This window comes from Linepithema humile, chromosome 5, assembly GCF_040581485.1.
Source record: "Linepithema humile isolate Giens D197 chromosome 5, Lhum_UNIL_v1.0, whole genome shotgun sequence".
In the NCBI taxonomy this organism is placed as follows: domain Eukaryota; kingdom Metazoa; phylum Arthropoda; class Insecta; order Hymenoptera; family Formicidae; genus Linepithema; species Linepithema humile.
The window spans coordinates 14,729,292-14,753,118 of record NC_090132.1 but is presented as its reverse complement, the minus strand read 5'-3'; the positions used below and the strand labels follow the sequence as shown (position 1 = coordinate 14,753,118).

At 36.5% G+C, this 23,827-nt stretch overlaps 1 protein-coding gene and 1 long non-coding RNA gene across 12 annotated transcripts in view; one reads left to right on the top strand and one right to left on the bottom strand.

Moving 5' to 3' along the window:
* The window catches only part of LOC137000012 (uncharacterized), a 58,483-nt gene extending 36,258 nt beyond the window's left edge, over window positions 1–22,225 (top strand). Inside the window, exons 3-5 of one of the 3 annotated variants that reach the window (XR_010890329.1) lie at window positions 21,296–21,377; window positions 21,754–21,843; window positions 21,928–22,225. This is a non-coding gene — a long non-coding RNA (uncharacterized lncRNA). Of the gene's footprint in view, window positions 1–579; window positions 5,498–21,295; window positions 21,378–21,753 lie in introns of those variants that run through there. The other 2 variants (XR_010890328.1, XR_010890327.1) reach the window with 2 other exon arrangements.
* Window positions 1–23,827, bottom strand: part of raskol (Ras GTPase-activating protein raskol) — a 270,162-nt gene that overhangs the window by 97,255 nt on the left and 149,080 nt on the right. For 4 of the 9 annotated variants that reach the window (XM_067355454.1, XM_012360327.2, XM_067355451.1 and 1 more), the window contains 2 exons: window positions 18,890–19,006; window positions 14,100–14,171 (listed from right to left, as the gene is read on the bottom strand). The exons of 2 other annotated variants lie outside the window; for them this stretch is intronic. In XM_067355454.1, the coding sequence (XP_067211555.1) occupies window positions 14,100–14,171; window positions 18,890–19,006 (189 nt within the window). The remainder of the gene's footprint in view (window positions 1–14,099; window positions 14,172–18,889; window positions 19,007–23,827) is intronic. 3 more of the 9 variants (XM_067355452.1, XM_067355453.1, XM_012360331.2) reach the window with 1 other exon arrangement.

Here is a 23,827-nt window from a genome sequence, read left to right as displayed (position 1 = left end):
TTATTCAAAATTCTAATTGTGGCAAAATTGCATGTCATGTCATTGATAAATGCTAAAATTATCAGTATCGATAAATCCATAATACGAGAATAATTATGTGCCGAATAAAGTTATAAAAGCTTGCCATAATATCTTATGCTGCAATTTGTTTTATACATAATTAATTTAATTACACTCATCATTAATCTCAATTCTATTTATATACAAATTATCAGTTGTGCTAGAAACAGTAAAATATATCTTTATATAACTTGTAACAATTTAAATGGAACAAATTTTTTAACATTTTAGAGCAAATTGCCATATCGTAAAAATTAATATGGTATTCCCACAATTAAAAAATTCAATAAAGTATATATTATCTAATTATTTCTTTCTTAATTGATCATTTATGCTAAATGACGCTTTGCATTTTTCTATTCTCGCCGTAACGCATGTTTTACGAAGAGAGAACGCATCATGTTATTTGGAGAACGTTTGCCGTTAATTTTCTCAAACTCACCTCCTCTCCTAGCATGAGCTTGACTCGTGGAAATCGGTGTCCAAGGAACTCATTAATTCATCAGTGATGCTTTTCAGTTTGCCGTCACACGTGGTGACACTCGCGCCGAGAGATCTTCCTCGCTTGCACAAGACGCTGCTACACCGCTCTGAATGGGGTACGCCATAAGGGATCATGTACGCGGAGTTAAATTTAATGCGTTGCGTGCAGTCCGAAGGACGCCCCCCTGGCCTCGCTAATAAAAGAGCTCGCTCTTACGGTCACCGAACTGACAATGAGATAAATGCCGGTGCAGCCGACAGACTTAAAAGCAGCAATACTATATTCTAGGCACGTCTTCCAGGAAAAATAAAAAGAGATTCGTGATATCGCCTGCCTGCCGAGGTAAAAGTTCTAATCTTCCAAAATGATTATGCTCGAGTATCAGAAATGCCCGAGTTTCATCATCCGTTTTACGAAATCATCGCTACCGGAACTCGGAGAAGTAGCGACAAAAGGAATCGTAATCGCGATCGAAATGCGAGACAGCAAAACTCTTACTTTATAAATTTCCCTTCCTAATCTCGGTTTCTACCATTCGCTGAGCGTAATTTTCTCACGCGGCTGCCGGAACTGACGGATTTCGCTGACTAACAGTGATGCTCCCGGCAATTAAGACAAAGCGACATAAGCAGTGAGCGCGCGACATCCGGCTACGCTCGTCGTTATCTGGTGTCACGTGAATGTGCCACGAAAAGAGGAAACAACTCTCCAACGCGCGATTTATCTCGTCCGCTTCTCGACGTTACCAAACTTCGAACTAAACGTTTTGCTATCGAGTAGTATAATCTTTACCGAGAACAATTTCAGACCATTGATAAAGTCCACTGCGCAATGCATTGGTGAGCGAAATATAAACGAACGATTAAAAATCCTCCCGCACCTGCCGAGGCGTGACTCGAATTCTGTCGCCAAGAGATTTGCACCTGCCGCCTGTGCTGCTCTGCACAAACAACCGACGGCGACTAAATCGCAAAAGATAAATGTAATACAAAGCTAAGAGAAAAGGACCGACGAATATTTATCACTAAAGAACTCGAAAAAATAAAGAACACAGCGGAAGAATAAAAATTGTTAAAAATTAAATCCTTATTTAAAAGAAAAAGAGAGCAGGAAAGAGAGAGAGAGAGAGAGAAACACAAGATGTGAAAATAATTTTCTTATTGTCATTTTCTATTGGTAAAAGAAGTATTTCAAATTGCGAACTCGTTAACTATTCACCTTTTTTTTTCAGGGAAAGAAAAAGAGACAGAAGGTAAAACGAACGGCAGAGAAAGGTGTGTGCCAGGTGTAGGCAGGGAACAGACCGACTGGTCTCTGCTAAGGTTCACGTTACGTTTTGTAATGTCGATCGTTCCGGGGCTGTCGATAAAGGGAGCGTCAAATAAATTCATTCTGACGCGATAGGAGCGCGAGAGTTGATGCCGAATGGAGATGACGTTTTGCTGAATCGGTTTCGATGACGCATATGACGAGACGCCGCGATAATTTCGCTCAATCGAGCGGTCATAACAAAAAAAAAAAAAAAAAAAAAGAGCGGTCGAGAATGCGGGGAGAGCCGAGAAGCTTGATAGGATAATTCGACGTTGGGCTGTAACGAGAATTCAATGTCCCGAAGTAATAACTTTCGTTAACGGGCAAGGATCCTCTGGAGCGTGTCGCGACACATGTGCCCTTTCATTTCCGGTGGAAGCGTATCGTTTTGGAACGTTTGTTTAATTATCAAGTACGGGGGGTAGCAATTGACCCGAGTTATAAACGACGACGACGGCGCGGCGTTTCGCGTGAAATAAAAAATCGCGCACGCTGTTATCAGCGATATGCTGCCGACGAAATAAACTTGCCAGCGACGCGGATTATATGTCCCGCAGTGATGTGCGGTTGGCACAATCATTTAATTGCTTTCATCGCGTATCGCAACGAATTGAATAAACGCGCAGCACGATTATTAAACAAGTAACAATGCTGCATGATAAACAATAAAACAAAGTTTCTAATGAAAGTGCACGAAAATGTAAACACTCGTATTACAAAATGTGAGTGAATAAACCATAAAGCTAAATTACTATTGCCTATTATTTTTTAAAAGAATAATGTAATATTTAACACGCTACAAAAGTTTGGTGTTTAATAAATTAAATTAATATCTTGATAAATAAAATTAAAAATGATCAGTGACTGAGTATCAAATTTTCTAAAGACTCGTCAAGATCTATAAATTGTGTTTGATAAGTAATATCGCGAGCAATCTCGTGTCTCTTGTAAGCGTATTTTAACTACCAGCAAGAGTGTGTCGCATTTACTAAAGTCTCCACGTACGGTTGACGAGGTATAAAACAATTCCGTGAACTGCATACTGTAATCAATCTCCTGAGACAACGAAATTGACGCTACATTCGTAATCATGACTCATCTTCGAATAATGATATTTTCATGCTTGATGGATTAATATCATACCTAATTATTTAACTATTTGAAGATAATTTTGTCACTCTTCAAGAACAATTTATCAAATTATGCGATGTAAATACAGAAACATTACGTGACAGATAAAATGACTGATAAAAATTATCATGAAAGCAAAAGCGTGAGAGCAAATTATCAGTTTCAAGCACGTAGATATCATTCTATTGACAAATTAGTTTTTTACAATTGTGCCAATCTGATACAGATATTTTTTAACATAACTTATCGTCTTTATGTCGCACTTTCTCCCTAGAGTTGATTGACCTGCGTTAACATTGTTGTTTATTTTTTAATAACACCATGTGTCTCGAAATTTATCGACTTTTTTCCAAATGACACTACATTTTTTGAACGTCAAACTTCTCATTTGCGTCGCGGCGCACGAATGTTGATCGTATCAACGTGAAGAGATAAAAAAACTACTACTGTGTGGAATAACACGACACGATGATTAATCGCGTCTACCATTAGGCTCGGAAGTAGATCATCGAAAGAACGACAATTCTTCAGACGCACGTGTAACAACATAACGCGTCTCAAAGCGCAAAGTTCTGCATGATAAACTGATGAGTAGCTTTGTGTACGCGATGTAAACAGATGCGAGTTTGTAATAGAGAGATAGATCTTTTTATCCAATAAAAAAGCTATAAACTCATTCCTCTTCGGTTAAGTGCACTTTTATGAGAACTTTTTGCGGTGCGTCAAATTTTAAGTTTCTGTGAGTAGCAGTGTTGTCTTTCTGCAGTCGCAATGCTAACTGATAACGAGAATGATCGTGGGAAGATTGTTTATTTTATCAGCTCTTGTTATTCAATAATTCTTCTGAGATTATTCTTTCTTATTTATTTTATCAGCTCTTGTTATTCAATAATTTTTCTGAGATTATTCTTTCTTAAATTCGATAAAAAATCTGTCATTAAAATTTAATACGAGTATTGAAACAACCTGTGTTAGTTTTAATAAATTAATGTAACGCAAAAAATATCTGTTAAACAGACTTTGCTAAAATCCACTAATACAAGCCGTAATCCAATTAAGATGAAACATTGAAATACATTCATACATTTGGTTCTGAAATGTCCTTTCTAATTAAATCCCCTGTAATATATCTTTAACACGGATGGAGCATATTTCATGAGATGACGCGAAATAAAAAGAAATTTCCTTAGAAGAATTTCCGAGGAGCAAAGAAAGTCTTGGCGTTAGATAATGGAGAAAGGAGTGGGAGCGCACTTTACGTAGACAGAAATGTCTAGACAGAGCATTGTCGAGTGGTGCATTGTCAGGGTCGTTTAGGTGTGGTCAGTCATTGTTATGTCTTTCATGGTAATACGCGTGTGCAACGGCTGTAAAACAAGTACTTTAATATCTGTAATTCATGCCACGCTGCACACCCGTACGTAATAGTAATGCCATGCCGAGTTATTTTTGCTCTTACATTTCACTTCTCTCATTTCTCCATTTTCCCTAACATCGTGGGTGCAAACCCAAAGCAACAATTGCTAATTATTAAATGTAACAGTATACAAGATCGAAATGTGGAATTGGTACGACGAATCTCATAATGTAAATATCACATGTGTAAATTTACAGCGCCGCAACTGACCAATGATTTGTGTAATGTTATATGTAACGAAGCTAATTTAAATACATTAACTGCTAATTAATGGTTGATTATCAACGAACGTTCATGACAATTGAGACCTACGTGCAACATAACGCGAATACCTTGCAGCAATCGATTTGTATACAGATTGTTTTAGAATTACCATACGTGATTTTTTAACGACACATCCTGAAAAAAAAAATATTCGCTAAAACAACAAACCTCTTTATAATAAAAGTTGAAGTCAAAACCCTAACGAAGCAAAGTTTGTTAGCCGAATGAACCATAATACGGATGTTATGTAATTGGGAAGATTCGATAGCTCTCCCTCTTTTTTTCTGTGGCACTATATCGCGGACGTAGACGACATGCGAGTAGCGAGGGGTTAACACTCTCGTCGGATGGCCAAATACGGGAAGGGACGCGAAGTAGGAGTCGTGCAATAGGGAGTAACAGGTTTTCATACACCGACACAAGACGGGGCTGGGACACAAAAGATGGCCGTTTCCGATCGAACGGCTGACAGAAGGATCGGGCCCGGAGCAAAAAAAGCCGAGCCGCTCGTTTGCGGTGCGCGGAATTGTTCGCGTACTGCACCCGCCGCGAGATATCACAAGTTAAATTGCGATCTAGTTATCGACAATGTCTATCGAGCATAGTGTCAATCTCGCGTCTGCCTCTTTCGCGATCGGCAGTGATGGCACGTGACAATTATAGGAAAATGTTAGAAAGCAGTTTTCATGAAGATGAGTCACGAATGTGAAAATATTACATTTATTGCATTGAAATGCGATCGCGCATGTATGGAAAATGCTTGCAAAAATAATCGCGATCGAATAATCGAAAATTCAACATCCGTGTGAAATAAAAATTTAAAACTTTAAGACTCGATGTATGTATTTCGATCATCCTGTATAGAGACAAGCTCGCCAATCTGTCACAAAAGTTTAGAATAAAGCACCTACATCACTCTTCCGTGCAACCCGGCGGAGAGTCGAATGCATCTTTATTCTTTCACTGATAGCTACGGCGAGCGCGCGTAAACAAGCCTGAAGGAGCGATTCTCTGCCGAATGCGCGCAAGCAAGCTGACAGCCGGCAGACACAACGAAACCTAATCGGTCTAATCTAACCGCACGACTATCTGTGAATTCTTTCTTCCTTCCTCCTTTCCTCTCCCCCCTCCCTCTCTGTCTCTCTATATCTCTCACACACACATACACTTACGTAGAAAGAGAGACAAACGTCATCTCGCCGGCATGCTCCGAACTGCATCAGCAGTACACAAAAAGCAAAAAAAAACACTCCGATACAATATCACGATAAAAAAAAGAATATAATATTGCAAACACAAAATAAAATAGCAGTCACAAAATATTAAGTATCAACGAGATTTAACGAAAGAAAATTTGAGCAATGTAAATTATTTAAAAAATTTAAAAAATTAAAGTGTAATGAATAAAAAATATAATAAAAATATACATAAATATTGTGCAAAGTTATTAAACGAGCTCCAAATTGCACCAACGATACAGAGAAAAAATTTCAATAGAATTATTAATAATAATAAACACAATAACAACAATAAAATAATAACAAAAAGGATTATCAATCAAAAGAACTGAAAGAAAGAAATTAAATATAAAATGCATAATGTAAATATGTGTTTCTAATATGATTTATAAAAAGTTCTACCTAATAGGTTAATAAACAGCTTCTTTTATCTGTCATTTTTTCTGTACACATTGCGTTTCGACTTGTATGTCACTTCGGGCTGCATACAACTTCATTCAAATGAAATGCGATAATACGTTCGAATAGATAAGATGGCGAACAAAATGCGTTATCAATTTTCCATACCAACCACAACACATATTTCTTTCTCTCTCTCTGTCTCCCTTCCTCCCTCCCCCCTCCCCTCTCTCTCTCTCTTTCTCTATCGAAATCTTGGTACCTACGTAACGTACACCTGTCCACTTGTTTCGTCGAATTCCGGTCAAACGCCGCAGTATAAAATATCGATATCGAGTCGCGTGTATTCGTTTAATTACACACAAAAACACATTCAAGTCCATCACACACGCAGATTCTCGGCATACTCTGTATACCCGAATTCGAATTGCAGTAGCAAAGCCGCCGTTGTTTTGAATCAAATCACGGATGCCGATAGGGTTATTAATACGTGCGCCGATCGCTCAGCCATTCGCGTGAACACCGATCGTGACTCTCGCGTTGAGGCCGTAATTTGATTAAATGCGACTAGACGACAAGCAGCGATGAGCATTAACGAAAACACGACCGCGCTCACAATCACTGCGTACCGTTGCGCGGGAACATCGAAACTGAACTGCCGCCACCACTGTCGGCAGGTTCCGCACGTCCAGCGTCGAGCGAGTGTAGGAGGGTGCGCGCGTGTATTTCCACTCGTAGCCGCACTTTATAGCGCTGCCGTCGCGTGTTAGAGCAAACGCGTTGCCAAAACGGATCAGCTGATTCCTAATGTCTGCTCCAACAGTTGGCGTCAGAATAATTAAAGCATTTTTTGTTTCGTAATAAACTTCCACGGACTTAATTTTATATGAGAAATATGGTAATATGTATTTACTGAAATGTAGGAGTAATAATTTTGTTTTTCGAGTACATTAACATATATATTTAATATTTTTTTATAAATTATTTTCATTATTTTTGTGTCATATAGAAATAAATCTATAGAGTTCATGACAAAAAATATTGCAATTTTGACATCGATAAAAGTATCATAAATGCTTCAATGTTATTTTAATAAAAAGTAAAATTTCTGAAATCTTCTTTTTCTTAAAAAGATAAAAAGCGCATGTTATACAGAATTTCATAAATTACGATATTATTTATTAAATAATAGAAAATTTTTTAACTGACTATACTCACATATTGTAATGAAAGTAGAAATATATGTATAAATATCAGGTCTGGCCAAATGGTACAATTTCGTGAATGAAAAGATAGGAACTGTACGATCTAAACTGGCTTTCACACAAGAAAAGTTCGTGGAATACACACAAAATAAGCACGTGCCAAGTTGTCTGGCCAGAAATGAGAAATATGAGGATAACATGAACAAAAAGACAGAAAGGGGGAGAAAGGGATAAACACAAAACATAGATTGAAGAAAAAGGACAGACTGAAAAATGACAAACGTGACAATGAAGAAGAACGAAAAAACAAATAGTAAAGTTTTGTTGATCCTTCCTCTCGCACAGTTGGAGCTCTGGAACCTCATAGAGTGTTCGCGAAGAGATATATTACGTACGATAAATGCATAGTACAATTTTCCTCCGAGCAATGATAACTAATATTTATATCAGCCAGTTTAGACGATTGTGCAAGTTTATTAAAAATATATTGTAAGATAGCTAAATATTTATAATTATCTCAGAATTTATATCACAGCTTTTTATATGTCTATATAAACATATATATAGCACTATTCGCTTATATAAATTTACGTATCTTATTGAATTTGTTTATATGCGTTCTTCAAAATTGATATTTCTTATCGTATCTCGCATGTGATTTATGCACAGTAAGGAACGTACGTACAAAAGCTACAGCAGCTATATAATACTTGTATAACAGTGTGTGTAGGTCAGATTGGTGTAATTTCACTCACAGTACGAGAAGGTGGCATCGTGCGAAAGTGCAAGCTGATCGACGATGAAGCACAACCGGTTTGTACCGAAACGAATTTCGAGATGCGCTAACAGCGAAAGCGAATCAATGATAAACGATAAACAAAAATGCACGGTTGATATACACGATTTCGGAAATTGCCAAAGAGCCATTTGCAGCTATTAATAAAATGGCAAAAATGAGAACAAATAGAAACAAAATTACAATCATAATGTTATTTTGTTATATGTATATCAATATAATTGCTTTTCCACTAATAATATAAAAATTTGAGAGAGCAATAATTACACATTCAAAGAACATTTGCACATTTTATTCGACAAACAAAGTGTGATAATATTTTATCAAGTCAAAATACTTCGCAACATACGGATTTACATCGTTATTTTCAAACTTTTCACTCTTGATCAGCATTTATGAACGAGCACTCAATTCACTTTTGTGTACAGCAGTGACACGTTAATTAAAATGCATCAGGAACAGCGCATAATTTTCATCGAAGGAGAAAATCTGATTTATTTTGGTTGACACAATTTCTCTTGGCTTTTTCAGCCAGTTTTGACCGTGCCGCTAGGTTGACCTTTAGCCGAGCCACTTTAGTTTGATCTCTAGAATCGGCTGATAGCGATCGCGACAATTTCTCCACTCTCGACGCAGCCAATTTCCCGTGAATGTACACGCAGCAGCTGCGTGCAAGATATAATTATGATTATTTGACTCGATTGCTCACCGTTTTGCTTAACCGCGAGCGCACCTGCATACATCGATAATTTCGTCAAAAGAATATTTCTGTGTATTTAGTTAATTAAGATGACAAATAATTTGTTTTTAGATACATTATTTATTCTATTAAAATTATGTAGCAATACTATAATTAGACAATTTATTCGGCAGCTAATGAGAGAGCTACATATATAAAAGTCTCAAAATTTAAATTCTCCAATTTATTAAAAATGAATATCGTTATTAAATTCAATTCAAAACTGAAAGACAAGCAATAATAAATACGTAGAAATTTGCATAATGCAAATTATAATGCATAATTGCATTAAAACGCTGCGTTATTAAATGCACAAACTCTTTGAACTTAATAACATATTCTGCAATCAACTTTACAGAAATGTTTTGTATTAAATGTTTCATTAAATTCGATTTTATCAATTTTTGCAAGTATCTAAAAATCACATGTAGAAAACAAGAAATACTCATTCACTACTTTAGAGCAACGTGTATTTTGTGACATGCTCATAGGTCGAGCAGACGAGCCGTCGTTTATCACCGAACCCGCATGGATCGACGCTGTCATGCACTTTACCTACCAACCGACTTCACATCCCCCTTATTACTTACGCTGCTTCTTTTTCTCGTCTTTCGCGCGCCTCTTCGCGCACGATGTAAGCAGACACGCCAGCAAACACGTGAGTGAACCGGTGCTACGGTTACAGAACGAATTATTTTTAGCGCTGCGGATGCTGCGCCGTCGAGAGTGTCGCAAAGACTCCCGTTGTTCCGTGAATATATGAAAAGCTTGAAAATTTGTTCAAGCAAAAATTCCTCACTATCATCCATTATTGTATAGATAACACACTTTTTTCACATAAAATAATGTCCATAATTCGAAAATCTTCAATTCGTACAAAAAATATTTTTTTGATAATAAAGTATCACAAAATATAAAATTGCTCGAAGGATATTGCCGTACATAAAACGATTAGTTCCACGGGAAATTAGATGGAAAAAAAATGATCGATCCAAACGCGATATCGTATACATTAGTTATCTAACTGTCCACGAACTTTCGATTAATTTGAGAGAGAAAAATCAACCGGTAAATGGAGCAGAGTTCGTTTCTCGAACCGTTGCGATACTCCCTGATAAATGAGGTCGAGAGTGAAAGAATCCCCATTCAAGTAACTTTACCAATTTCCGAAGATTACTTTTCCGATCTTCTTATCGTTGTAATGCAGCAAGCGTCAACTGTAATGGGATCCCAACACGAAAATATGTTTGCATTGCGACACTACCGCCTGCACTTTCCCACGGAAAGTGCATGCTGAACTTTTCACTTGGAAAGACTTTTCTGCGGAACGTCGGCTACATATGCGCTCAACACGGGACACAAGAGATATCTGATAGAATTTCGAAAGAATCAGATACTTCTTTACATGCATTCTACACGTAGTTTTCATTTCTTTTACCGAGTAGTGGAAGTATTCAAATCCAAATTTAACATGGAAAATAAAATATGAATTCAATTATTAGAAAATAGTAACAAAATATTTCGAATACGAGAAATCTTTAACATGATTATTTAAAATTTTACATAATAAGATTGGATACCAACTGCGTTTGCATCGCTGTGTGCAAAAGATATTGCAAATATTCCTGTTTGTGTTGGAGGCAACCAAAAAATAAGATGCTTTAGAAAACGCGAGATTGAAATCATTCAAGCAATGCTCTCTTGCTGCAGAATAATATTTTCTAGAAATTTTACGATCCGTCGTTGTCATAATGAGATGCCTTATTACTTTTGACCCGAGTAAACTTCTTTTCCAAGTAAAACGCTCTTTCAACACGACTTTTGTAGTCAGCCCGCTGGCAAAGTTACCTCTCTTTCCTCGTTCGATATTTTAATAATGGGAAAAACATTGTTCAAGACAATGCTAAGTTTTTCAATGGCTTCCTACAACTTCCTACAAATAAAACACCTCTGCTACAAAACACGTTAGAAGTGTGAATAAATACGTAATTACTTCAATAGAAAGTTTCATTTGGTTCTGTCACTTTTGTTACTGTTGCTAAGTTTTATTGTTAATAAATATGTCGCCTCGTGTATTATTTATCTCGACATCGATCTTTTATGATGTTTTAGCGGAACACACGCCATGCATGCTGTACACACATACATCGTTAATGGAGTAAAAGTTGCGTGAGGTAAGCGTGAGATCAATATTTCCAGAACGTATTAATATAACGGGCGATTATTAGTTATTGGGCGCAAGAACTGTCGGCACAAACACCGCCGGGAAGATAAATTCCTCGGAGAATACGCGGACTTTCGGGACCCAGACGGAATTTCCGCGAAAGCACATGCGCCACCTCTAATGGCTGCGCTATGAAATATGAACGGCACCCGCAAAGCATAGCCATTTCCAAAATCCCCATTCGCGCACGGCGACCTACATATACACGTACACATTACACCGCGCATACACAATACATTTCGAAGCGTCCCGACGAACGTGCAACGCGGAAAACGGCATATTATATTGACGCATTAACCTGGCTCTCAGCCATGCTGCATCATAAATACGCGCTAACAATGTTCGCTAGGTCTTCGCTTTGTAATGACGTGGAAGATGGAACATTCATGCCAGTCGATAATTCTCCAATTTCGCCGGAACAACTTGCACGTTGTTTGTTCCCATTGCTTGATCTGTTTACCTTGATACAAATCTAGTTCCCCGCTCCATTCAAAGTGCTAACGCTCCGACTGCTCGATGCTTTTAATAAGTTCCAGCTGAGAGGACAAATGGGGCAATCGTTTGTATTTTATTTGAAAAATATAACATCTGCTCTCGGCCAGTGAGTGTCCAAAATTATTTCATCTTGAAAATCTGATAGTTATACCTTTAAAATTAATTTCTTCAAAAACTTGAAAAGCTTTACAATACTTGAAATATTTGACACTAAAAAGTTTCACACTAACTTGTAAATTAACATTTATTACATTTACTTAATATATATATGAATATATAATTTTAATAAGCAACGATCTCTAAAATATATATTAGTATACATTAGTACACAATGCTGGCAGACAGAGCGTTTCCTGTTTAACGTCGAGGAACGGCAGTAAAGTTAAAGCTCAGTTTTGAAACTTATATCAATGAAATCGTGCCCGCATTTCCTCGGGCCGCTTGCCAGGAACTAATCCTCGCGCAAGCAAAAGTTATACATGAAACATAACGCGTTGAGGAAATTGGCCACGCGACCTGCTTCGTGAAATATTTAATGTATAAAATAATGACGCAGCAAAATCGTTAAAGAAGTGACATTAAAGTATTTCTGATTTCCCATTAGATTGATAATAAGCAAAGAAAATTTGCTACATAAAATATAATACATAATATTAAAACGTCACTTAATAAAAAGAAAAAATCCGATATACCCTGTAAAGTGTAATTGCAGAAGAAAGGAGACAGGAAGCTAAACCCTCTTTTGTGAGCTGATGAAAGAAAGGACACAGTTCAATGAAAACAACAGCGAGAAAGCGGCGTAGCTTTCAAAGGAAGCAAAGGAAGACCACCTGCTAAGTTCACTCGGTGTCTTTTAACAACGCTATCCTTCCGGTTTTTGTACGTGTTTGATTGAAATTACAACGTTACACGTTTCCACATATTACCGGAAATAACACGCATCCTTTTTCGATAACATTGACAGTAACGTTGATTTTTACTATCATTATTAAAATAATACAATTTCTTTCAAAATTAATATCTTTCCTTGAGTTAAAATTAATTATTTTTTGTAACCTATGTTTACTAAGACTCATCTACTTAGATAAAAATTATCATCTTTCTCTTTCTCTCTCTCTCTATTTGTGCCAACAATTTCTCAGTGTTTTACAAAACTAGTCCAAAGATATTAAAGATCCTTGAACGTGTTAATTGTAGATTTTTAAAAGCATCTAATTGTGGATCGGTAGAAAATCATGAGGTAATCACGGAAAGTGGAGGAATAACCTTATACATAAGAGGAACATTAGCTTGGAATGGAAGGACGCGTGACGTACGTACGAATGCCGAAGGACAAGATGCACCTCCGATATTTGAAAGGAAGGTGGAAACAAAGATGGAGAAGCACATGCTACATTCGTTGCATGTCCGAGACTCATGCGTGTCAGCGCGTACGTAACGCGTCGAGCGACCGGAAACGTGCACGGTCGTCAGTCAAAGCTGCAAGCAAGCTGCGTCCGTGAGCGGTGGTCGCATATGCAGCAATTTGAATAATTAACAGCCGCAGGGTGTCCAGCGCGCGGGTGATATATTTCTGCGAGACGAATGCATCTGTCGACCCGGCGAACCGAGAAATAAGGATCACTCGGTTATAACGTTGATAAAAACAAAGGTTGCAGCTAAATTGCCGCGGCTCGGAAAAATAAAAATGCCCCGGTCTTTTTTAACAATTGCGCTATGGACCGAGTCGACCTCGCAACTCATGACAAAGAGAGAAATTAGCGCTCGTTTTTTTTTTGCGGACTGCAATTGACAGCGCGGTTTGTGCAATATGCAAAATAGGGAACAGTGGATTTAACTAGGCTTGTTATACCAAATGCTGCTACGTTTATGAACAATACGTAAAAATAATTCGTAAAATAAACTTTTCTGCAAAATTATTTCAACCCTGGGAATAACGTTGGAAACAATTGTAAAATTATTTCATCGGGGAACAGCATTTTTTGCTGTTGCATATGTAGGGAATATAATAAATTGACAAATATGTCTTTTTGTGTCAATTCTAAAAAAGTCGCAGAATCAAATTTGCGTTTAATTCCTCCGCTTTTAATCAAAGCGAAAAAATTGCAAAGTTTTATCTTTCAATGCAACGAAAAATCGTAAATACGCATTGAATCGCGCCGGCAAATTGAATCCTTCGGATCTTACCACGATCGTCGACGGTCGTGGTGGGGTTATGTTTCTCGAACAATCGCACTTGTAATTAACATTTCCAGGAAGCGGCCTGGCAACACGCTTGATTGTAAAATTGATATTAGCGACTAATTAACTTCGTAGACTGATTAACTAGGCTTTACCTTCATCATCAATCTCCTGTACTATTATTTGCGGTGGAAATCCTCTTGGCAAGGACTGTGACTTTAACTCACCTGCAACAAAAAAAGAAAGATCTTATCAGAAATGTTAGTTTTATAATGATTAATGATTATTCATCTCTAAATCTAACTCAAGTAAAACGCGATCAAAATAACGATTACGCAACTGTGCTTCGCGATCGCATTTCCTTTTTCAAAAATATAAGACTTTCTTCGAAATAACTCGCATAAATTCGGCTAAAACGTTGACACGATAAATTAAACTCGCAGAATAACTTCCAATAAGACAGCATTGCTGAATCTAAGAAAATATTTGTTATCACTGTAACGTTCATCAGATTTATTCTCTTCAGCCGGAACAACTATTTTGTTGAATCGCTGAATGAAAGAAAGCAAATTCTACCCTCGGTATTTGCCAGCTGAATCTAATCAGAGCATCTATATTTACGCACTTCTCGGATTAGTTCCAATCGCGTAGGAAAACTGGTAGGGATTAAACTTCCCTCGAGAGTTCGCGCACCCTCCGCAGGCATCTCACACAAAAGTTAATGAAAGCGGTATCATTGAATGCGCGATAACGAACGATCGGATGCTCAGTGGCTGAGCCTAATCCCATCAATTAAATCAATTTCGTTGACCCTACGATCTGCCAGAAACTGTCGGCGACTTTTTCGCGCGTCTTTTCACAAGGCAGGACACGTATTTGTTCACGTTCGTTCGGGCTGCGAGGCAGCATCGCGTACAAGCGTGCGCAACGATGCACTCGTGCGAGCGTTTGCATGGATGTACTGGGTGAGTGCAAAAGTTTTGATGGGTTTCGTTGTAGAAAAATGGACTAAATAATTTTAGTGCGGTCGATCTACCAATTTTTAACCTTTCAGCAACTATTTGTGTCGAAACTCGAGGATTAATATCCATTAAATTGCGTATAATGTCGTCATCGACTGAAGTAATCTTCAAAATTAAAATCTCCTCGTTTAAATTTTGCGAACCATCTTTCTCCAAATACGTCGCAAATGTTTTTTACGGCATTTAAAATGCCTGTTTCTCTTGAAAATTCCTACATCATGATTACACGTAAATGAACTTTATCGATGCTCATTTTCAATTTTAACTGAAAACAACGAAACTAACTGGAATCAAATCAATTCTTGTTTAACTTGAGAGTTGAGAGCGTAATTTTTCCAACCTGAACATATCAGCATATTTATCAGTGTTGCATAAAGCTGCATCAAATATGACATCTATCACAAAACCCATCAAAACTTTTGCACTCACCCAATATATACATGTGGAATTACCAATTAAGATCTACTTTCTATCCATTGATCTGTCAGGTCAATTCCGCGCTCGTTTGTGACATTTCGCAGCAGATTGGCACTAAATTAAAGGATTACGAGATACAGTTTTTTCTGTCGATAGTTTGACCAATGTATTTTTATTGATATTAAACGTTAAATATGTTGATATATTTTTCATTGAGTAAATACGATAATTATATATTTATAACAATGATGTAAATTAAATTAACAATATAAAGAAACATGAGGTCAAATAACATCACAAATTATTTTAGTACAGTGACGCATGAATAAAGTCTGTCACGCGGTTACTGCTTATTTTGCATTATTCTCTCTGTAATTACATTTATTCCGTGTTTCATTCATGCCGTTTTCGCATTTAGCAGTGAAATTAATTTCTGCATGTAGTTGACAATTCATTAAAGTTATTAATTTCGGAAAACGCGATGCACACATTTTAAATGATCAATAGACAGTTGTTCTCTTGTTAAGAACAATAATATCTCCCACACAAAATTCAACGCCTATTTTCCAGTGTTAGCAACGATAAATAAGGTCGCTACTAATTAAATCACCTTTGACTTTTGCTCATTGCGTGCGTAAACCGGCGATTCATCTCTCGCGTGAAGTTGCTTTTCATTAAAGCTCTAATGAACAGTTCACCGAACAGCAAGTTCGCAATTAATGAAATAATTGCAAATCATTTTCTATCATATTTATACTTTTTTGAAGATAAAAATAAATGTTCGTTACAATCGAAAAAAAGAACATTAGCGTAATTTTTCATTGCACATCAATTCATAATTTAACACGTCCGCTATCACATATCTATATGTGACGCACCGATTCTGTTGAGAATCTGGCGCCACATATGTGTGACAGCATTTTTCGTTATATAATCAAATAAATAAATAAAACCTGCTTTGAAAAAATATTTTGCTAGTGTTACACATGTATGACACATTGTGTAACATGCTCAGTCTGTCTATTTAGTGAAAATATGCAGTGTATTGTCAAACTTAAAAACATAGCGTGGGCTGTGACGAGAGAGAGAGAGAGAGAGATTCTCCAACCGCATGACGAGAGCAAACGTTTTAATCAAAAATATAAAAATAAAAAAAATGACTACAAAAAACCACTTTATTAAAAATTTATTTCTGACTGTAAATTTTAAACTTTGTTGTATAATCTACTTCAGATGTCACGTGATACACCATATTATTATTAACATACTATACAATAAATTTTCTTGAATCATATGTGATGTTATGTGATACGTAATGCTAAACTGCAAACTTAAAATTTTTAGTTTTGTCAAATAATAATAATAAAAATGCGAGTTTTCTAAGAATATAAAAAATCATTTTTATTACCTCTGCGAATCGTGTAATTTTTGCAAAAGTAAATTTTGCGCATCAGAAGGCGTGTCACTGTATTTTTTATGATGAATAACTATTGTACAATCGTTACAGTTAATTCCAGTTTCTGCGTGTCGTTTTTATACTATCTAGAATCTTTTAAAGTCGGTAACACTTCTCACGTTGCGCAACGATCAGAATACGGTGAGAAAAACGGTTGAAGACTCAAAATAAAAGAGATTGAATAAGAAATATCACGAGATCGTCGGTTTCTTGCGAAATCTATTGCCTCTCTTTATATTCATTGCGTCACTCTGTTCACATTAATTCTCATGTCTTCCAAAAGCAGGAAGACCCACCGTTCGTTCTTCGTTTGTGATTTCGTCATCGCTTTTCTACGAAATCATTTTTGTCGTTGACACGAATGAAATTAAATGCCATAGAGCAAAACCAGGTCAACACGTGTCACGAGATGATTTCTTTTGCTCCTCAAAATAGCGCAATATTAATTTTATATGACATATAATCAAATTTAGCGTCTTTTTAAAATAGAATTTTACATAAATATTAATTCTATATTGTTTGAAATAAAATTACTATATGTAACATGCTTAATTAAAATTAATCATTATCAATTATTCATTATTAATCTTGGATTTTCATTTGCAAACTAATCTGCAAATTATATTCAGTGAATTAACAACTCGCTAATTTAGCAATATTAATTAAAGTTAATTATAATCAAATCAATTGCTTTGATCTTTATTTATAATTTATTCACAGCGAATACGCAATAAAATCTGGTTCGTTCGCGATCACAACATATGTACAATAGATTAATAAATATATATTCGCTCTGTATTCATTACTCCTTATATTCGTACGAGTAACAACAGAATTGGCGAACAAGAGAAACGAGTCGGAAAGTACAAAGGATATCCTCTGTAATTGCACACCGCTTGCCTTTTTCTGGTTGGGAAACTAGGGCACATTTTTCCTCCTGCTCCGTGAATTAAGCTTGTTCGCGTTTCTTGATCATTGTTTCGCGTTCTCGACTGCATTTCGAACAGTCTCGACCGTCGTTTTGCGTAATCCGGTGAAAGCCGCATTCAGTGCGCACCTCTGCCAATTTCCACGCGCTCAGTCTACTTCCGCCGTGCCAATCTGCACAAGATCTTCAAGAGATCTCGCATGCTTAGCAAGCTCAAGAATCTACGAGTGATGAAAGAAACACGCTGGTCGCAACAGTGCTCCGCACATTGCGTTTCACATGTTCAATTGTGCTTTATACATATTTAGCAACACGATGCAAATATATTCACTGTTACAAAAAACATCTGAATGGTATGTAAATAAAGAAAACTATTGAATGATTTAACTGTGCGGCTACTACAAAAAATAAAGAAAACCCAGATTGCCTGCGAAATTCGTTTCATGCAACATCGAGTCACGCCGTTGTCAAATAAAACTTTACATCGAGAAATCAATAATCCACCTTTCAATCCGGTGTAATTTTAAATATTGCGTTGCGCACAGAATAAATAAGCGAGTATGGCCATGCTCATCCCATTTCTCGTTTCAATTTCACGGATAGTCTACGAATATGGGTCATAGTTTGCGCGTGCGAGTGCCGCAATATACCGCGCATAGCTGCATCGAAAAACTCCCTTTGCTCCCGATCTGAAATTCCAGTTGACTCGCGCGACGGCGACCATAGATCGTCCTACATTGCGGCTTTCGTTGCAGCACAGTTTCCGTCTCATTCGACCAACGAAAAGCGTAAAAATACCACGCTGGCCCGATTCCAGGCGACCGATCTCCTCGCGTAAACAACAGAAAAATCATTCTACCATCTTTCGGTATGATCGAGAAAAGAGAGAAAAGAAAGTTCTATCTAAACATATAAATTTAACCAACAGAAAAGCAATAATTCAGTCGATGTGATAATCAAAGAGAAAAACATAGGATAACCAATTTCAAGACTAGTCGCGTGAGGAAGCATTCAAAAAGTAACAAATGCTGATAATTTTCTTATTTAATATAATTGTTCTAAAATTATAAACATTTTGTAAAATAATGCTTTATAAAAGGCCATTTACGTGACGACACTTACACTCCACAAAAAGATGATTCTTATCATGCTCGTGCAATGACGACAATTCCGAATCCAAAGTATGTCTGTGTTGATCCCCTTTTCTCGACAGTGTGGTAACTCGTCGCAATAACGGCGCTATATAAACATTACATTTGCGATAACAAATCCCAACTTACGAAATTATAAAAACAATAAAATGCATAAAAGCAAAGATCTGGCTGTTGCATTGAAAAAAAGCTACAAAATGTTAAGCATAAATAAGCATAAAAAAATTGTGATAATTAATGATAAATACAACGTCATCTTAAATAAAATTTTTTTGTAAGTACTTAGGTATTTTAAAAGAAAAAAATATCATATAATATATTTTTTAAATTGTCAAACTTGTTAATAAAAAATAACATAAACATTTACGTTAAACAGGTTTCAATAATTTTTCAATATTTCAGTAAGTAGCCGTGTGTTTAATAAGCATTGATAAAATCATAAGACATTGATAAGGCAAAAAGACACATTTAAGCATGCGTGGAACATTATTAGCAGCGATTAATTAATTGAGAACCACTGTTGCAATCAAAAGGCTAGATAAAGACTGACGACAAAATACGGAAACACTTCCGTAACTCTATCGCTTCACACACGAATCTGTACTACGAACGCGTGTGTGCAACAACGTACATTGTATGGGAGACGAGTATTCGGTACAGACATGCTGGTCCATTCATCTCTATCGAATAGTGACTACTCGTAATCTGCTGAAATATGCACACATATACACATTCACGTGCCTCGCGCCAAATTACACGCTTATTCGTATTTACTAGATCATGAATAGACTTAACCTAGTTCTTCGAGAGTTGAAAGTAAATTTTGGCGCACCGCTGCAGTAGTTTCGCCGATTGTCCTACATATTTTTCAAGATAAACTTGTGTCCTGTATCTATTTAATGTAAAATTATACATAGCATAATTTTCTTTGAATTGTACAATACTCCGAGTAAAGCAAAATTATTATTTTATACTATATTAATGATGAATATCTGAAACATGTAATGATAATATAAATGGAATAAAAGATACTATTGTGTCGTAAATTTTACGTACTCCAACAATTTCTAAATAGTGTTTAAATAAATACATCTAAACAAACTATAAACAAAACCGATCAATCTATATTATACTTCTATTATGTACAGTTAGACTGCATTGATACATCGCGACACACTGTTAAATCTAGTTGCATTGTTATCGATTGGATTGCGCGACATGCTGGCTGTCATCGGCAGAGCGCCAGAGCGCCAGAGCGCTGTTTTATTAGAAAAAGGACAAGAGAAAGTGCGGCCAATTTCCAAATCACAATTACACACATTTACGTTAGTAAACGCGCCATAAATTTCTTTCAAAATCTATAAATATAGTTTTATTGTCTTTTTGCTTTCCATTGCATTCACGATTTCATAATGCATTGTCATACAGACTCATTCAGTAGGCTTTAAAAAAATATCAATCTATTACGTAGCGTATGCATGTTCAACTTAAATGGAATTAATTTTGTCAATATTTCGAATTTTTTTACAATTCAAAATTGTAGAACGCTAAAAACATCGATAAATTTTATAGCCAGTAATATAAGATTTAATAGTCAGTTTTAGCTTTCGAATAAAATTAATTAAATAAAATAATTAAATTAACTGAAAACTTTAAATTTCTATATTTCACATTATAAAATAATAAATCAAAATATTTATAAACATAAATAAATGTTTCTAAAACTCGTTGAAGAGTAATACAGAAAGCGAGCTCGAGTCGTTTGGATCTTAAAAAAAAGAAAGGGGCGGCAAGGCGCGGCTCGTAATGAGGAAAGATTATTGACTCGCTAACCGCGCTGCATTTCCGGCATAGAATAGGCGGATGCGTTCCTCCTTGCTGTACAAGGAGATTGACTCATACAACAACGTAGGAGGAGTTAGATGGACTTAGCTCTGGACCATTAGTCGACATGATAATTCCGCGATTGGAAATTGGATTTCCAATTAATTCTTTCGATTATCTTATTAACAATATTACGTGATTTTAACAATGCATCAAAACAATTTTAAGTAATCATGTTCCTCTATTAAATTATCCCGTGGTTCTAAAATAATACATATTTGTGTGTGTTTTTTAGAGAGGGGGGATTATCTGTATTAAGATAAAAATAAGAATTTTAATAAACACGTGTTTCAATTTTATTGCTGATCGTTTAATGAAAGAAACTTTGCGAAAAGGACAAATTTGCTGATGTTGTATCGCGTGATCGTCGAAGAATTGCGCACGACTCGTCATCAAAATTTATTTTATTAACCTATTGTGTTTGATGATCGAAAATTTGCCAGATCAAGCATATCTGACGAATCAGACGTAAGCATTTCTGTTGTATAATTAGAGTGCCGTTCTTACGAGCCACCGCACGCAGAGCAAGCACATCATTGTACGGAGATCCACTGAACAGTCTCGGTTTTTAAGAGGTAAGCGACATTCATGTGTTCGAAAAAAAAAGAAAGTGTTCTACGAGCCATAAAACATTATGGCAAATCCGTGCTCGATTTGGCTCCTCCAGCAAAAACAAAATTGATTCAGCGGATTATAATGGATTGATGGATAAATTCCAATCATTATTATGTTGGTTGAAGAAAATACCGAAAATCACAACTGTTTTTTCAATTGTTATCTATTTCCCAACATATAAAATTATCAAATATATCTTTCAAGTTATATTATTTAAATTGTTTACCTTTTTATTAATAATTTGGTTCAAATGTTTTATAGAAAGTAAGCGAACAAGATTATGGTTTATAATTAATGCTTGTAATACATTAAACAACGAGTGTTTTACAATTATAGATACTCTTGAAGACATAATCTTCTTTCATCTGATACCAAGAATACTGACGAGTCGTGCTGGTGTCATATTTGAGAAATTCGAAGAAACATGTAAGGAGATCTTTTCGTCCTTCGCTCATTTTCTCGCCTTTTGGCTTTGGCGCATCCATCTCATCTCAAGATTTCACCTTACAGAGGAGAAATTTGCATATACGTAGTATTGCAGAGAAGCGAAGGAAGGAGTGGATAAGGAGATATAAGAATTGCGTTTACGCGAAAGTGGAGAACGCAAAGGGCAGAAGGTGGCAGAAGAAGAAAGAACTCCTGAGACAAAAGCCGGTATTGCTTTCGTTCTCCAGCTGACAGCGCGCGTCGTAGCTTCTAATTATTAATGTTGTAGAATATGATTCCGCATCGCAAAAAAAAATAACCGGAACGCAGTCGAATTATTGTTGTGAATTTCTATACATTCCGTTATACTTATTTATTATTTTAAAATTTATCAGAAACTCATTACCGATGCGTTAACTTTTTGCGTCGAATCGATTGAGAACCTCACAAAGTTTTCACTGTATCTTTAAACGGAATAATCTACATGAAATATGTATGAAATTTTCGTTTAATGAAAGCCTTAATCAGAAAATCCGATTGATATTGCATTATAAATTATTAATTGTCTTATTATTGTACAGCGAGCGATGCGCCATAAATTATGATTCCACGAGAAATTTATTGCGCATAAAATGCCTAAATCGTCTTTTCAAATCGCGTGTGGATCGTAAAGCAAATATAACAAATCTGAAATTCACCTACTTCCCTCGCAGAAGATGGAATCGCGCATTAGATCGGCCGAGACAATTCCCCCTTAAATAACAAGACGCAAAATGGTAGTCGCAATTATGCGAGGTAACTATACCGCGTAAAACCGAGGGAGAGCGGAGTCGCCTTACATCATTATTCGCGTTACCAGATCGCACACAAAGAGCATACGCGTAAGCCGCCACTCCTCGGGTTGCCTCTTCTTCTTTACATGTTACCAACATCGACCTTGTCCGGAACAATTGGCAACCTGATCCGCGACAGCGGCGATTAACTACTTACTAGGAAAAACCAAGAACCGGCGGCGGCTTCTTGTCTACTCATGAAAGAGACGCCGCGTCGTCTCATCCTCCGCCAGCCGTTCACTCCCGCGAATTACTCGACCGCCATTTCGGATATTACACTCCGCGCTTTCGAGGCGCATCTCAGTTTCGTGCGAAAAAAGAGGCTGAAATGATCGTTCGATGCGCGCGGTTCCGTATTTGGAACAATCCGTGTAATACCGCGCCCATATCTCCTCGCCGGGATTCGTTCCGCCAATTAATCCGTGTAACCGTTTCCTTCGCGCTGTGTTATTAACTACCGTGCCTTCGGAATGTCCGTGCATCAAAATTATTCAAAACTCTCAAATAGGTTTATTTAATAGACAATAGAGTTTGCTGTCTGCTGATGATTTGGAAAAATTCAGAAAATATGTACGAATATTCTCCGATCCTTTTATCATAATAGCTTCCCATAATTCAAAATCGAATTTCACACGTACTTTAACTTCGCATTTTATGCATCACATATTGCGCAACAGGCGAATTTAATTTCGAAATTTACAATATTATCCTCATCACTTCATTACGTTTTTTTTTTTTTTATTGTGTTCATCACAGAGTCACAAAATACAATTTGACTATGCGTGAGGAATTCGAGTCCCGCTGGACAGTCGACTCCATGTCGGAATCATAGCAGGCAGATTTTTAATTAAATGTGTGGACGTTTCAATTAAAATCGTCCGCTGGTGAAGCAACGTAGTCGCGCCATTTTCTTTTTTTTTATTCGTCCGTCCTGTCCCTATTCATGGGGATGATGGAAACAAAACGATTCAAATTGTAAATTCGCTTCGAGAGCGTGGTAAATAATTCATCCTTTACTTCCAAATCGAGGAAGAATTCGAGGGAGATTTGACAGTATTAGCAGTGATTCCGCATAAAAAAAAAGAGATAAGAAACGTCAATGCAATCGATGAAATACAATTAAGCGCTTGCGTATGTGCAATACTGGCTTC